Source organism: Nicotiana tomentosiformis, chromosome 2 (assembly GCF_000390325.3).
Source record: "Nicotiana tomentosiformis chromosome 2, ASM39032v3, whole genome shotgun sequence".
NCBI lineage: Eukaryota > Viridiplantae > Streptophyta > Magnoliopsida > Solanales > Solanaceae > Nicotiana > Nicotiana tomentosiformis.
The window spans coordinates 2,815,456-2,830,793 of NC_090813.1; the positions used below are offsets into that span (position 1 = coordinate 2,815,456).

At 36.7% G+C, this 15,338-nt stretch overlaps 3 protein-coding genes across 3 annotated transcripts in view; 2 read left to right on the forward strand and 1 right to left on the reverse strand.

Annotated features, from left to right (window-relative positions):
- Window positions 1–15,338, forward strand: part of LOC104091000 (protein EARLY RESPONSIVE TO DEHYDRATION 15-like) — a 132,036-nt gene that overhangs the window by 22,437 nt on the left and 94,261 nt on the right. The window lies entirely within an intron of this gene.
- LOC138904230 (secreted RxLR effector protein 161-like) lies at window positions 1,746–2,366 on the forward strand. The gene has a single exon (XM_070192735.1). It carries the CDS (start codon window positions 1,746–1,748, stop codon window positions 2,364–2,366), a length of 621 nt encoding a protein of 206 aa, XP_070048836.1.
- LOC138904232 (uncharacterized) lies at window positions 9,300–10,289 on the reverse strand. The gene is made up of 2 exons (XM_070192736.1): window positions 9,980–10,289; window positions 9,300–9,610 (listed from the first exon to the last, which is right to left on the reverse strand). Exons 1-2 carry the CDS (start codon window positions 10,287–10,289, stop codon window positions 9,300–9,302), a joined length of 621 nt encoding a protein of 206 aa, XP_070048837.1.

Sequence of the window (15,338 nt, forward strand, 5' to 3'; positions counted from 1 at the left end):
ACTTGGTCCTTGGGCTACCTAAAGTTGAGTTCATCTCTGACAAGGTATGTGATGCCTGTGTTAGAAGGAAACAAGTTAGGTCATCATTTAAATCTAAGAAGTTTGTAAGAACTTCTAAACCTTTGGAACTCCTTCACATGGATCTATGTGGACCAATAAAAATAAAGAGCAGAGGAGGTAAGAGGTATGTGTTTTTGATTATTGATGACTTCTCCAGGTATACCTGGACTTTGTTTTTGGGATCCAAAGATTAAGCCTTTGATGTTTTTGTGTATTTGTCAAAATGATTCAACAAAAGCTAGGATGTAATGTTTTAAGTATAAGAACTGGCCATGAAACTGAATTTGAAAATTCAAAATTCCTTGAGTTATGTGGCTCACATGGCATTGACCATAATTTCTCAACCCCTAGAGCTAAATGGGGTTTTAGAAAGAAAGAATAGATCCTTAGAAAACATGGGGAGAACCATTTTTATTTCCAGTTGACTGCCTAAATATTTTTGGGCCGAGGCAATCATTACTTCTTGCTATCTGTTAAATAGATGCATGGTCAGACCCATTCTTGAGAAAACTCCCTATGAGATACTTCGAGGAATAAAACCCAACATCACTCACCTGAGAGCCTGTAGATGCAAATGTTTTGTGCATAATAATAGGAAAGAAGCTCTAGGTAAGTTTGATTACAGAAGTGATAAGGGAATTTTCTTGGGTTACTCTCCATATAGTAAGACCTATAAGGTTTTTAATAAAAGAACTATGTGTGTGAAAGAAACCATTCATTTTATTTTTGATGAATCTAACAATTTGGCTGAGAAAGGTCTGTAGGATGAAGATTATGACATAGGATTCACTGGTGATGGAGATACAAAGGAATATGATGAAGATAGATCTGAATACCATAAAGAAATTGACAGTATCATGAGGAACAAGAAGAAGAAAGAACTACTCTAACTGCTGACCAGACAAATGAAGCCACACCTACTGAACCTGTTCATTTGGGTCACTCCTCAGGTGAATCTTCTTTAGGTATACAGATCAGGATATGGAAGCATCAAAGCTCACATCCTTTTGAGAATATCATCTCTAATCCAAATGCGGGGGTGCAAACCAGGTCTTCTCTAAGAAATCTATGTGCACTCACAACATTCCTCTCACAGGTTGAACCTAAGACCATCAAAGAAGCTATAAAGGATCCAGACTGGATCATAGCCATGCAAGAGAAGCTAAATCAGTTTGAGAGAAGCAAGGTCTGGCACTTGGTACAAAAACCCAAGAACAGAACTATCATAGGTACCAGATGGGTATTCAGATTCAAGCTGGATGAACAAGGAAATATCACAAGGAACAAGGCCAGACCGGTGGTTCAGGTTTACAATCAAGATGAGGGCATTGACTATGATGGGACATTTGCACTTGTATCTAGAATAGAGGCTATAAGAATGTTGATAGCCTTTGCAGCCTATATGGAATGTATTTTATACTAGATGGATGTAAAGAGTGCCTTTTTGAATGGGTACCTGAAGGAGGAACTGTTTGTCAAACAACCTCCTGGATTTGAAAATGAAGAATTTCCTGACTATGTGTTCATACTGGATAAAGCTCTTTATGGTCTGAAAACACGCTCCTAGAGCTTGGTATGAAAGACTCTCAAAATTCCTCTAAGCCAACAACTTTGTAAGAGGAAAGGTGGAAAACACTCTATTTCTGAGGAGCAAAGGGAAGAATATTTTGATTGTGCAAGTGTATATGGATGATATTATCTTCGGGGCCATCAATGAAGCAATGTGCAAGGAATTTGCGGAGATGATTGGAAATGAGTTCGAAATGAGCTTGATGGGTGAATTGAACTTCTTTTTGGGGCTGCAAATCAAGCAAACACCTACTAGAACCATGATACATCAACAAAAATATATCAAAGAGTTACTAAGGAAGTTCAACATGGACTCCTCTAAGTCTATTGATACCCCCATTGCCATTGCAACAAAGCTGGACCTTGATGAAGAAGGGAAAAATATGGAACATAAGCTATATAAAGGAATGATTGGGTCACTGTTGTGCCTCACAGCAAGCAGGTCTGATATAGTGTTTAGTGTGGGATTATGTGTAAGATTTCAGGCAAATCCCAAGGAATCTCACCTGAAGGCTGTCAAAAGAATACTAAGATATCTCAAAGGGACCCCTGACCTCTGTCTATGGTATCCCAGATGGTACAACTTTGAACTAGTTGGCTATGCTGATGCTGACTATGCAGGTTTTTATGTTGACAGGAAAAACACTTCAGGAATAGCTCATTTTCTAGGTTCTGGTCTGGTGTCTTGGGGAACCAAGAAGCAAAACTCAGTGGTCCTTATCTACAGCCGAGGCTAAATATGTGGTAGCAGCATCCTGTCGTGCTTAGTTACTATGGATAAGACAACAACTAAGGGACTATGATATATTTGTTGATTGTGTTCCCATATTCTGTGATAACACCAGTGCCATAAACATTGCTAGAAATCCATGTCAACACAAGAGAACCAAGCACATTGACATTAGATATCACTTTCTCAGAGACAATGTTGAAAAAGGGCATATCTCAATTAACTTCTGCAAAACTGAAGATCAAATTGCTGATATTTTTACTAAAGCTCTGAGTAGGGATCACTTTGAAAGGAATAGACTAGAACTAGGTCTAATCAACTCCTCCCACTAAGTTTACTCCCAGTGATTGGTTAGAAAAAGTATAATAAGACATAGATAATTAAGTACAATGTGTTTGATTCAGCTTTGTACTTGTATTAAGCTCACACACTTGCTTAGAAAATCTAGCTGATAACTATGTTGGATGATACTAATATGAAGTGCTGAAGCTTTATTGCAAAAATGAATAAGGAGTTTCTAAGGAGTTGGTTCTTTGACTCAGGTATGTGCCATACTGTGTTTAGTCATTAGGACTTTATATTCTAAAAATTATTGATTTACTCAAACTTTTATTTCCATTGGCATCACTTCTAATTGTCTTCTAGTCAAAGAGTAAGGGCGAATCCTTATGCAATTAGAGATCAATTACTCCTGAAAACCATACAGTCAAAGTAACCTTTATAAGAGTCCCGTTAGAATTCAAATTCGGTCACCTTCTCTCTTCTAGTCAAATCAGGAGTAACGCATTTAAAAGGCTCTTATGATCAACTTCTCTAACCTTACTGTTTCTCTCAAACCCTAAGCAAGAATCAAAAGCAATTATCAAGAACAAACCCTTTCTTTCTCTTCTTCTAGTCTCTCATCTGATCACCATGCCTAAAGCCAGTTAAACACCCTCTAAAGCTAAATCATCAACCAAGGCTAAAGCAAAACCCAAAATCTTGAGGCCTAAATCGTAGAAAAATGACAAGCCTTCAAGAGAACCCACGCCCATACCTGCTCATTCTCCTTCGATATCCTCTACCATACCTACCTTATCCTCCCCTGTTCCTACTGCTCATGTTCCTATCATTCCCATCTCCATTGTACCCCCTCCTTCAAAAGCAACTACCTTTGCACTTGAGCTTCCTACGAAAAATACCTCTAAGTCAGCAAAGGTCAAAGCAACTTCAAGAAAATATGTCAAGTAAGTGCCTGAGGCTGCTACGCAGGGTAACACTAGAGTCAAGGAATTTGTGATTCATGGGGAATCAGGTATAGGCACTACTGATCAAGTACCACATCCTACTTCCAAGTTAGATGTTTTGGTTTCTACTATAGATGTTGCACCCCTAGATACTCTTCCACCTACGAGTGAGAAGTCGCCAATGGAGAAATTCATGGTAGAAGAGCGTACATGGGATTTGGGAAAGGAGGTAGATACAACGGCTGTGGAGCCTATGGTTGAAGGGGAAGGACGTAAAGAACAAGTGCAAAGGGAGGCTTCTGATGGCCTTGATTTTAGTTGGACTGAGAATGAGGAAGATGATGATGGTGAAAAAGAGGAAGAAGCTGTGAACAATCATGAGGAACATGATGCTCAAAACATAGCCAATGAAGAAGAAAAGAGTGAGAATAAGGGAGTATCTAGAGATGATAAGGAGAGTGATACAGAGGATAATACAGGTGAACAGGCTAATAATTCTCCAGAAGAAGAAAATCATAATGAAGAAGAGGAGGTTTCTGAAAGTGAGGGTGAGGATCAAGAAAAGGTAAGTGAGAGTGAAGGAGGTGATGGCGAGAGTGAGGAAGAAGAGGGGAATGTGAGTGAGGAACCTGAAGGTTCCATGACAATTGGAAATACTGTCATAGACCCTTCAGAAGAAATTGGTGAAGAGACAAGGGCTCAAGAACCTAGGTCTTTTCTAACTCCTTTCATTAGAGATAAAGAAGTTAGCAGTGATGAAGATGAAATGCCACTATCTAAGGTAGGGAAGAAGTCCAGAAAAACCACTGTAAAAGCTACAAAGACAGCAGTCTCAACAAGGAAAGAAGTGGTTCCTCCTGCTAGAACTCCCCTCACAAGGAGTAAAAGAAAGGTTGTTGATGCACAAATCATGAAGCAGTACAGAAGTGCAAAGAAGCCAAAGAAGAAGGTTACAATTTTGGAACATATTGTTGAGGTGGATGGAGAAGATGAATCTGACTCAGCCTTGCTAGCAAAGTCTGCCACACCAAAGAAAAAGGGAGCCAAAGTCACCAAACCTGCTACCTCTTCTGCAAGGGCCAGTAGGGGTAAGACAAGAAAGAATATGACAGATGCAGTTGATCGACTCACAGAGTTCAAGAACAGAAAAGTGCTAAATGGGAAGATGCTTGCGAACACTGATGAGAAGGGAATGGCTCAACCGGTTAAGAAACTTGAGCTACAGGGGTGGAAGCACATATTTGTCAAAGCTTTCCCCCCCCCAGTATGTGTTCCTGCTATGGTGGAGTTCTACACAAATTTCACTTTTGATGGGAAGGTAGTCAAGAATAAAGTAGGGGGCTTCGACATGGAGTTTGAAGCTGAGGAACTGGGGCTGCTTCTGAATATCCCTTCATTGATATTTGACAATTATTTGAAGAATAAATGGCTAGCCATAGACAATAATGTTGACACTAGCATTGTGGTCACCAGGAAGTTCTCCCAAAAATTTGAACTAGATGCTCCCTAGAAAGTGTACAAGATTGATATGACTCCTTTCACAAGCTACTGTTTCACTTTGTCAACTCCTTTATTCTTTAGAGGTATGAGAGAAGGCATGCAGCTACTCTGCTAGACATGGCTATGATGGAACTGCTTGACACTGGTCGACCTACCAATCTTCCTAGCCTGATGATTCAGCACATGGCAAGAGCTGCAGGTACTTCCAAACCAAAGCATGTTGTGCCATGTGGTTTCATGTTGACTGAGTTATTTGACAAGATCAACATTGCCTTACCTAAGCTTAAGTTTCAAAACCACAATGATATTTTGGATACTGTTACCCTCAAGCAGTGTGGCTGTGAGGAGATCAAGGCTAGAGGACCCACAGGATCTGCCATTCTTTCGGGTAGCAGTAGGGTTGCAGAACTCAGCAAGAGGTTGGAGTTGGTTGTTGAAGAGAATGCCAAGCTTCGTAATGACAATAATGAGCTGAGAAAGGAAACAAAACAACTCAGGGAAGAGCTCAGAAGAGATAGGGAGGACCATGCTTAACAGATTGCTACCCTTGTGAAAGCTTTGGCCCCTCTGCTTCTCATCCTTGAACCAGTTCCTTCCTAGTATCCTTAGTTCTTTTGCTATTCTAGTGATTCCTTATCTTTTGTTCCTTTTATCTTAGTCTAAGTAGTTGGAAGTATGCTTAGTTTATTTTGTTCTACTGATGAAGACACGGACCTGGGCTTCTTTTGGCACTACTTAATGTCTCATATTGCTCTGCTTTGATGTTTTGTACTCTATTGGATCATCAACATAGTTTATTTGCCTGTTCTTATGCTTGTGCTATTGTATGTTTGGCCTTGAATCTTATATTATCTGTTCTTAATGTCTAACATGTGTTTGTGTTTTTTCGATAATGCCAAAATGGGGAAGATAAGGTTGGAAGGTTGGTGGGTTGTGAACATACATGTCTGTGTACAAAGTTTGTCATCATCAAAAAGGAGGAAGTTGTTGAGTATTGAAGTTTTGATGATTAACAAAGTGTGACTAACTTCTCAAAGAACCAGGTCCTCAATGTAGCTGCTTAACTGTTATGAAGAACCAACTCCTTAGGTTAAAGGATTAGCTCCTCATGATTGATACTTGTACGTATGTACAAGACAGTAACTTTATCTCAAAGTTACCCAGATCTGAGTTTGGTAAAAGATGGCTGCTATAAGTGGTAAAGGTCGTTGCTCAAGAAGATACGAATAATTCAGTTAAGGACAAAAGTCCCAAAGCTTGTGGAATCCTTGGAACAGTAGGAATCCTATCAAATAGGAAGCTGACTATGAATAGGACTCCTAGAAGATCTCAAGTTGTTTAAATAGGATTGACTTTGGACTTCTGAACTATCCTTTTACACATCAAATAAAGTGTCATAAGTTGTTTTTACTTATGTTGAGTACTTGCTTTTTATTCTTCCGAGTCAGTCTAGTGAATGTGTTTTAGAAAATTGAGTTGTAATCAAACGTCAAAAAATAGTTAGTGAGTTGGAGTGAATATTTTGCTTTACAAGTTAGAGTAACTTGTGAATCAAATAGGAGCGTATGAGTACTAGAGAGTTTTGAATTACAGTCTTGTAATTGATACATTTTAGCTCATTGTTCTAGTGGAGTTGGAGTTGAAAATCCTACGTGGTAGGTCGTGATTTTTGCGCCGTTTGAGCCGGGTGATTTTTTACGTAAAAATTATTGTATTCATTGTATTGCTTATTTACTTTATGCTTAAGGAACACGGTAGAGAACCAAGTTCTTTAGTAATTCATACAGACAACAATAGTGCTTCTTATAAGAATTATTTTTATATTCAGGCTCGAAATCGAGACTTTTAATCAAGGGTGGAAGGATCTTATTCATCTTATCACAACTCTCGTTAGTGATTGATATTATTTCTTGCCTATGTCTATGTGCTTCATTGACTATTCTTGGAGCTTTTGTACAGAGCTTTCATTTAACTACATATTTTAATCCACTTATCATTGTTCTTTCTATCATGCAAAGTGAATAATGGACTATATCAGCTTTAGTTATTTGACCACATATGTTGAATTATAGATTTCCTTGTAATTTTTCCAATTTCAAAATGGCGAGAAGAATATGTAATAATCATTAAAGTTTAGAATTATTTTTATGTAGACTTAATGGAACTTAATTATTTTCAATTCAAAAAATGGACTAAAAAAACTATTTGATGGGTATGACTTGACAGTTTTAAAAAATTGCAAGAACACCCTGCCCTTACTTATCCGAAAAGAATAATTATAGAAATTCTTATATTACCTATTCAATTTGAATTTAGTTCTCTCGAATTTTGCTTTAAAATGCATGGTCTGCTTGTATTTGGAATTATATTATCTCCAAGTAAGAAAAATTCTCATTCGGAAAAAGAAAAAAAAACATGATTAAAGAGAAAAGGTATAAAGTAGAGTTTCATAACCATCACTCATGTGTCATCAAACAGGTCTTCATTTCCCACATCGTTTGGTAAAGTAACTTATTTTTATTTATATGTGAATATGAGAAACCATTCTATCGCCGAGATTTATAACGTGGGCTTGTGACCCAAGTGGGAAAACAATGTTGTGGAATGTTGAGCTACTTCTAAGCATGAAGTTGACTCACGTGGCCCAAACTAAAGCATGGGTTGCTGGGCTCCTAGAGATCCTAGAGTGGGGTGGACCGCGTGAAGCTGGTTTCACAGAGCAAGGGCATCTCCAATTAAACCACCACCTAAAATATTACGTTTAAGTATAAAAGTTGAGTAGTTAATTGCATTTGAATAATTGAAAATTGTGAATTTTCAGAGAAAATGAATGATATCTAACATTTTGTCACGTCACAGAATAAAAAGAGTATTTATGTAAATGTAGATTAGTGAATGGAGCAACTACTTCCACGAGGAGCAGCCAAGCAACAACAACAACAAACCCAGTATTTTCTCATAAATGGGGTATGGAGAGGGTAGTATGTACGCAGACCTTACCCCTACCTTATAAAGATAGACAAGATGTTTCCGATAGACCCTCGGCTCAAGGAACAATGGAGATAAAGCAACAAGTAGAAAACAATAGTAACAACAGTTTATTAAATTAACGGGCGCGAATGACACAACATGTAATAGTAAAGAACCATGGATAAGATAATACAAAATTAATCCTAGTACTACTGGTAAGCCTATGAGGAACACACTAGTATTTGTCAACCTACAACTCTAATTCTCGACCTCCACACCTTTCTATCGTGGGTTATATCCTCGGTAAGTTAGAGCAACGACATGTCCTGTCAATCTACCTCTCCCCAATACTTCTTAGGCCTGCCCCTTCCCTTCCTTAGACCCGCAATAGACAACCTCTCACACTTCCTGACCGGAGCATCTATGTCTCTCCTCTTCACATGCCCTATCCATCTCAGCCTCGACTCCCGCCACTTGTCCTCCACTGATGGAACTCCTACCTTGTCCCTAATAATTTCATTCCTGATCCTGTCCTTCCTAGTATGACCACGCATCCATCTCAATATCCTCATTTCAGCTACTTTCATCTTCTAGACATGGGACTTCTTGACGGGCCAACACTAAGGCCCATACAATATAACCGGTCTAACCACCACTCTATAGAACTTGCCCTTAAGTCCATGTGGCATACTCTTATCACACAAAACCCCCGAGGCGAGCCTCTATCTCATCTACCCCACTCCAATATGATGGGTAACATCCTCGTCAATCTCTTCCTTGCCTTGAATAATAGACCCAAGATACCCGAAACTATATCTTTTGGGAATGACTTGAGTACCAATCTTCACTCTCTCTCCTTCTCCATGCATCCCATCACTGAACTTGCACTCCAAGTACTTAATTTTCGAACTAATCAACTTAAAAACTTTAGACTCCAGCATTTGTCTCCAAACTTCCAACCCAGCATTAACTCTGTCACGCGTCTTATCAATCAGGACTATGTCATCAGCGAATAACATACACCATGGCACCTCCCCTTGTATGTGTCGCGTCAACACCTCTAACGCTAAGGCAAACAAAAACGGGCTAAGAGGTGATCTCTGGTGCAACCCCATCTCCACTAGAAAATGATATGAGTCTCCTCCCATAGTCCTCACCCGAGTCTTCGCTCCCTCGTACATATCCTTAATCACCCTAATGTATGCCACTGGGACACCGCTAGCCTCCATACATCTCCATAGGACCTATCTGGGGACTTTATCATAGGCCTTCTCCAGGTCTATGAATACCATATGCAAGTTCTTCTTCCTTTCCCTATACTGCTCCATCAATCTCCTCACAAGGTGAATGGTTTCCATAGTAGACCTTTCCGGGATAAATTCGAACTGGTTCTCAGAAATAGTAACACTATGTCTCACCCTCCTCTCCACCACCCTCTCCCAAATTTTCATAGTATGGCTCAGCAGCTTGATACCCCTATAATTGTTGCAGTCCTGAATATCATATTTGTTCTTGTATAACGGGATCATAAAAAAAAATGCCACACTGCGGGCATCTTTTTGTCATTGAAAATGATATTAAATAACTCAGTAAGCCATTCCAAGCTTGTCCGGCCCACTTTCTTCCAAAATTCTACTGGAATATCGTCAGACCCAGTTGCCTTACCCCTACCCATCTTCCGCATTGCCCCTTCAACCTCCTCGCTCCTAATGCGCCTGCAAAACCCAAAATCCCTCTGACTCCCTGAGTTTTCCAACTCACCTAGCACGATGTTCCTGTCCCCTTCCTCATTCAGGAGTCGATGGAAGTACTCCTGTCATCTACGCCTAATACACGACTCTTCCACCAGAACCTTACCATCTTCGTGTTTGATGCACCGCACTTGATCCAGATCCCGACCTTCCTCTCCCTAATCTTGGCTAACCTGTACAACTTCCTGTCGCCTCCTTTGCCCCTAGATCCTCATACAACCGCTCAAAAGCTGCAGTGTTAGCCGACGTGACTGCCAATTTTGCCTCTTTCCTTGCCTTCTTATAACGCTCTCTACACGTCCTCTGCTCTTCCTCATTCGTGTTCCCCACTAGCTTCAGATATGCCGCTTTCTTAGCTTTCACTTTTCCTTGGACCTCCTCGTTCCACCACCAGTCCCCTTTGAGGCCTCCCGAATAACACTTCGATACCCCTAACACATCTCTAGCAGCTTCCCTAATGCAATTTATTGTCGTGGTCCACATACTACTCGCGTCTCCACTACTCCTCCGGGCCCCATGGCCAACAGCTTCTCCCCCGACTCCTGCACATTTGCCTTAGTCAAGGCTCCTCATTTAATCTTCGGCCGGCCATACATCGCTCTCTTCTTCCTTACTCTCTTGACCTCAAGTCCATTACCAGGGAGGAGCAACTAAGCAAAAGGGAATAATAGACTACTCCTGATGATAGATAAGCAGTTGGAGCTTTCCTATTGTGACCGACTTTTCAGTAATACTACATATTTTATCCACTTATCATTGTTCCTCCTATCATGCAAATTGAATAATGGAGTATATCAGCTTTACTTAATTGACCACATACATTGAACTGTACCCCCCTCCCCTCCAAACTCCAACTTAGAAGAACCCCTTTTATCTATTTTTTAGAAAGTTCAATTATTTTAGCCGTTTGACAAATATTAAGATCTATATTTGGCCAGTAAGAGGACAACGCAAGTGGGAAGAGAATCTTTAGTTTGGTCCAAATATGAAGCCTAAAGTTCAGCCATTACAATAAGCAGAGTTCGTTAAAAGTATCTGTCAAAGAATCAAAAAGAGCATGCTTTAATTTCATATTCGCACTGAGCACATGCCCAACTACCTAATTGAAAGAAATATTACCTGAGTATGCTTTGTCATTATTTATAATAATAATTATTATCATTATAGTATTATATTATTCAGAGGTGCGTAACTTACGAACGTGGAGTAAAATTGCTCAGATGACTTGTCAAGTGGTCGGCTAAGAATCCTATTTAATTATTTGTGAAAGAAAAAGAAAACGTTTTTCTTATATAAAGGGCTTGTTAAAGGCTATCATGGAATTGCCAGTCACCATCATGATTTATTCATGCCTGCCTTTTGGCCAACCCCAAGAAATAATATCATCTCGATCGATATTATTTGTTTTTTTTAAAATTTATATACTTAATAAATAAAAATTACTAATAGTTTTGGTCAGAAGAGTATTTGTTTAAATTATTATTTGTTTTCTTAGATATTTATTTTAATTAACAGTACATTAATTTGAACAATAACAATATATTTGGGAAAATAATAATAAATAATTTATTATTTCTAAATCTTGAGTACTTTAAAGCAAATTTGATTTGTTAAAACTATTAATTTTAAAAAATGGAGGCTGTAGTTGCTTACTTTGACATGTATTGGTTGCGCAAGAAATTACGAGTAGAGCCAAATAATCAGTAACAGATTCAGAATTTTATGCAAGCGGGTTCAGACATAAACTAAAGTCCTCAAAAATAATCGACAGTAGAAATGACAATGTGTTAACAACGAAACGAGGTTTACCTAGGCCTCTTTATTTTAGTTCTTACCAAAACTTTAAAAAATTGCATGTTGCTCTTTGTTTTGTTTCCAAGCCAAAAAAATTATAAATTTATCTAACTCATAACAACAAATCTATTTACCTACAAATCTAACCATCTATTAAACTTCAAAATAAAATTACAAATTTTACTATAGCAAATATCAATTTGATCTATATTAAAATACTAAAACTCTATTTATTTATTTATTTATTTAATTAATTAACTTCTAACTATTAACAGAAAGCAACAGAAGAGATACAAACCAAGCTAAATTAATAATTTCATATAAAAAGTTCCAAAACTATGAAAAGAAATTAAGTTAAAATAAAAAATAAAAGAAGAAGAAGAAGTGCAGGCCGATAATGAGGACTCAGAAGATTTCCTTGGTTTAGAAATTAGCACGGATGAAAATAGAAGAGGATGGACAGAAAAGCTACCGAAAAAGAAACTAATAATGCTAAATCTTGGATTCGAACTCGAGACCATTTGCATAAATTGAATGCGCTTAAACCATCTGACCAACAATTTCCTCATAAAATTGTAAAATATTTAACTATTTATATTTAAAATTTTTTATCTACGTCAATATTATTTGTACTTCAAAGTTTTTGTACACTTACTAAATAAATTTAATAATTTCAATTATAAGAGTATTTATCTAAATAACTACAATTTATTTTCTTACATATCTAATTTAATTAACACTATATTAATTCGAATAGTAAAATTAGATTTGAGAAAAAAATAAAAGATGATTTATTATTACTTTTAAAACATTAAATATTTCCAAGCAAATTCAATTTATTAAGACGATTATTATTATTAAAAAGGTAGGGAATAGCCGCTTACCTTGACCGTTTGACTTATATTGCTTGCGCAATGAGTCACTAGTAGGTTCAATCAAACTCATAAATTGGAGTATTCATTTTCAACAAGCAAAATTGAGATTTTCCTTTTCCCTACAAGCAGGTGGATTAATAACCCTCGAATATTCTTGGAATACAAAATAACGATTTTTTTTTTTTAAAAAAAAAAAACCTAACTTAATAGCTTATTTGGATGGTTGTTTACCTGTTGTATTGTATAGTATTGTTACTTTAAATATAATATTTAATTATTTTGCTTGTTACTTAAAATTTTATTGTATCGTATTATTAAATTCGTCATTACGTAACGACGAAAAGTGTCATTTTATAGAACGACCGATTTGATGTGGTCGCATCGTTTTCTTATTTTTTTTCACTCATTTTGCCCTTCCTTATTATTAAATAATCATATTTTATTTTTTATCCTACCTTTTTATATAATAATTCTACCCCGTACCTTACTTTTTCTTTATAATATTGCAAGTTTATTTTTCGTATTGTTGGTGCATGACATCATGAAACGACGACAAACAATACAATCTATCTAAACATTGTATACATCAAAACGATACAATACAATACAAACTATATATATAATTTGACAATACAAACTATATTAAGAGTAATGACTTTTCAAAACCCTAGCGGGTCTCTTAAATGTCTATAAATAAGTGAAATAGCATATGTAATTTGGTCACAACCCAAAAGACACAAAACAAAACACAACAATTTTAACACTTTGATGGCTGGCCTTCAATACAACTTCTTCCCAACAGATTTCTTTTTCCCAGCTCAGAAAACTGTGAGTGGAGACAACATATCTCAACAGAATCTCTTAATCAAGACTAGAAATACTGATGAATCTTTAGACGATTCAAAACCACAGGGCAAAACTGTTAACAAAACTCTCAAAGCCATTTCTTCTTCTTCACTTGCTTTGGCTCCTATCCCAAAACAGAAGCAAAATCAAGATCAAATGATCTGAAGTCCTACGAAAAGAAGTCTTAAAATCATACTAAGATAAAGTACTCTTTCCTGTTTGCTCTTTGTTCTTCTATTGCGGCTTGCTTTTGTTTTTTTGTTTGTTTGACACAAATGTCAGAATTTATGTTTACTTTTTCTGGACGGTATACCTAGATTATATATTGATTATATATAGTTATACATTTATTGTAAATGAATTACATATATATTTTACATCCTCCGGCTATTTTAAGTTTAAGAGATTAGGTGAACGACTATTTAGATTAAATCTTCTTACATTAAATATATTTAGGAGGCTGCTTCTGGCAAAGTCATCAGATTTTATTTGATGTATCATACAAGTTGGCAATCGAATAATGAAAAAACAGTCATTTCTATCTGTTTCATGGCTTAATTGTTTTTCCTTTTTCGGGTAAAATTATTGGATTATAGCTGTCTGATGATGTTAAAATATCATTGAGGAAATAAGTGGCATGAATGATAAAGGAAAATGGAGATCCTAATAAGCAACAAGGTTCTGATTATGAATTACTTGATTTTGATATTAAATCAGATCGTTTTTGCTTCTTTTTTTTTGGGGGGGGGGGGAGGGGAGAGAGAAAGATCCAAATTGGTGCTTGTAGTATTCTAAATTACTCAATTTTGTCTTCCTTTGCGTTTTTTGGAATTGATGCTCGCGTTATTAGCAAATTTAGAGTTTCAACGTGAGATTAATAAGGTTTACGTGTCCAAATTCTTGGAAAAAAAAAAAATATTCAAATTTATCCTTCAACTTTGCACTGTAGAAATTATCCTCAAGTTTGAGTTCCCTTCAAAGTAAGGGCAAAATCAATACGTCTTCTTACCGTAATATTAAATCAAAATCTAAAAAAAATGACAAAGTTGCTCAGTTTCTAACACTAGGAAGGCAAATTTAATCTTCAAAGTTTACTTTGGTCAATTAGGATGGCTTTCTGATGAAAGATAAAAGATCAAATCACAATATTAAAAATAATTATAAAACATGGAAAAAGAAAATTGTTTTTTTAAATGAACAAACAAAATTTGAGGCAAGGCAGCTAGCTGCTCACATGCCGAGTCTCAACAATTCAATAATATTCTTTTTTTTCAGCGAAATCTTTTTTCTATTGGAGTAAGTCAAATCAGGCTACCCAAGATTGACCAAGCAAACCACCAACCACTTGGAGCCGAAGTTGTTTTAATATGTTGTTGCCTTTATAATTAAGAGAAATATTTGAAAGTGGTTTAGAATATCCCAGTATATTTTTTGTCTACAGTTAAGAGAAGTAGGTGAAGCTAGACATATGGTAAGACGGTCTGCTTATAACATTGTTAATTGACTTTTGAGGCTTTACGACTTCTAAATGGTGGCTTTAAAAAAAAAAGTAGTGGTTGTAATTGCTGTCCACTTGCTCTATGTTGTCCTTTGAATAGCTTGTTTGATTTATAAAATTAAAGTAACTTATTTTAAGAATGTTTTTTTTCAAAAAATATTTTCTTTAAAGTATTTTTAGTGAGAAACACTTTGTGTTTGACTAATTAATTTGAAAAACACTTCTGAGCATCAATTAGTGTTTGGCCAAATTTTAAGCTACTATACCACTCGGCAGCACTTGCCTAGTGGCTAATATATAAATAAAATCCCAAAATGGGTCCAAAGCTTACAAGAAGTCCAAACCAAAATAGAAGTTGCATGAAGCTACTAGCTATTGAAAAGATAGAAAAGCTAAAATCTAATGAACTATCTATTACAACATGATAAGTTGAATGCTTCCTTCTCCTATTAGTGTATGTGAATCCAATTGTCATTGGCAAATACCAAGCAGCACCTATCAAGATCTCACCAGGCGCCA

What these genes read in the sequence shown, in the direction of transcription:
- LOC138904230 (XM_070192735.1), top strand. Translation starts at nt 1,746, where the DNA reads ATGGATGATATTATCTTCGGGGCCATCAATGAAGCAATGTGCAAGGAA.
- LOC138904232 (XM_070192736.1), bottom strand. Translation starts at nt 10,289, where the DNA reads ATGTGGACCACGACAATAAATTGCATTAGGGAAGCTGCTAGAGATGTG. An exon ending in GGCGACAGGAAGTTGTACAG is followed by an intron (nt 9,611 to 9,979) that starts GTTAGCCAAGAT and finishes AATGACAAAAAG; the next exon opens with ATGCCCGCAGTGTGGCATTT.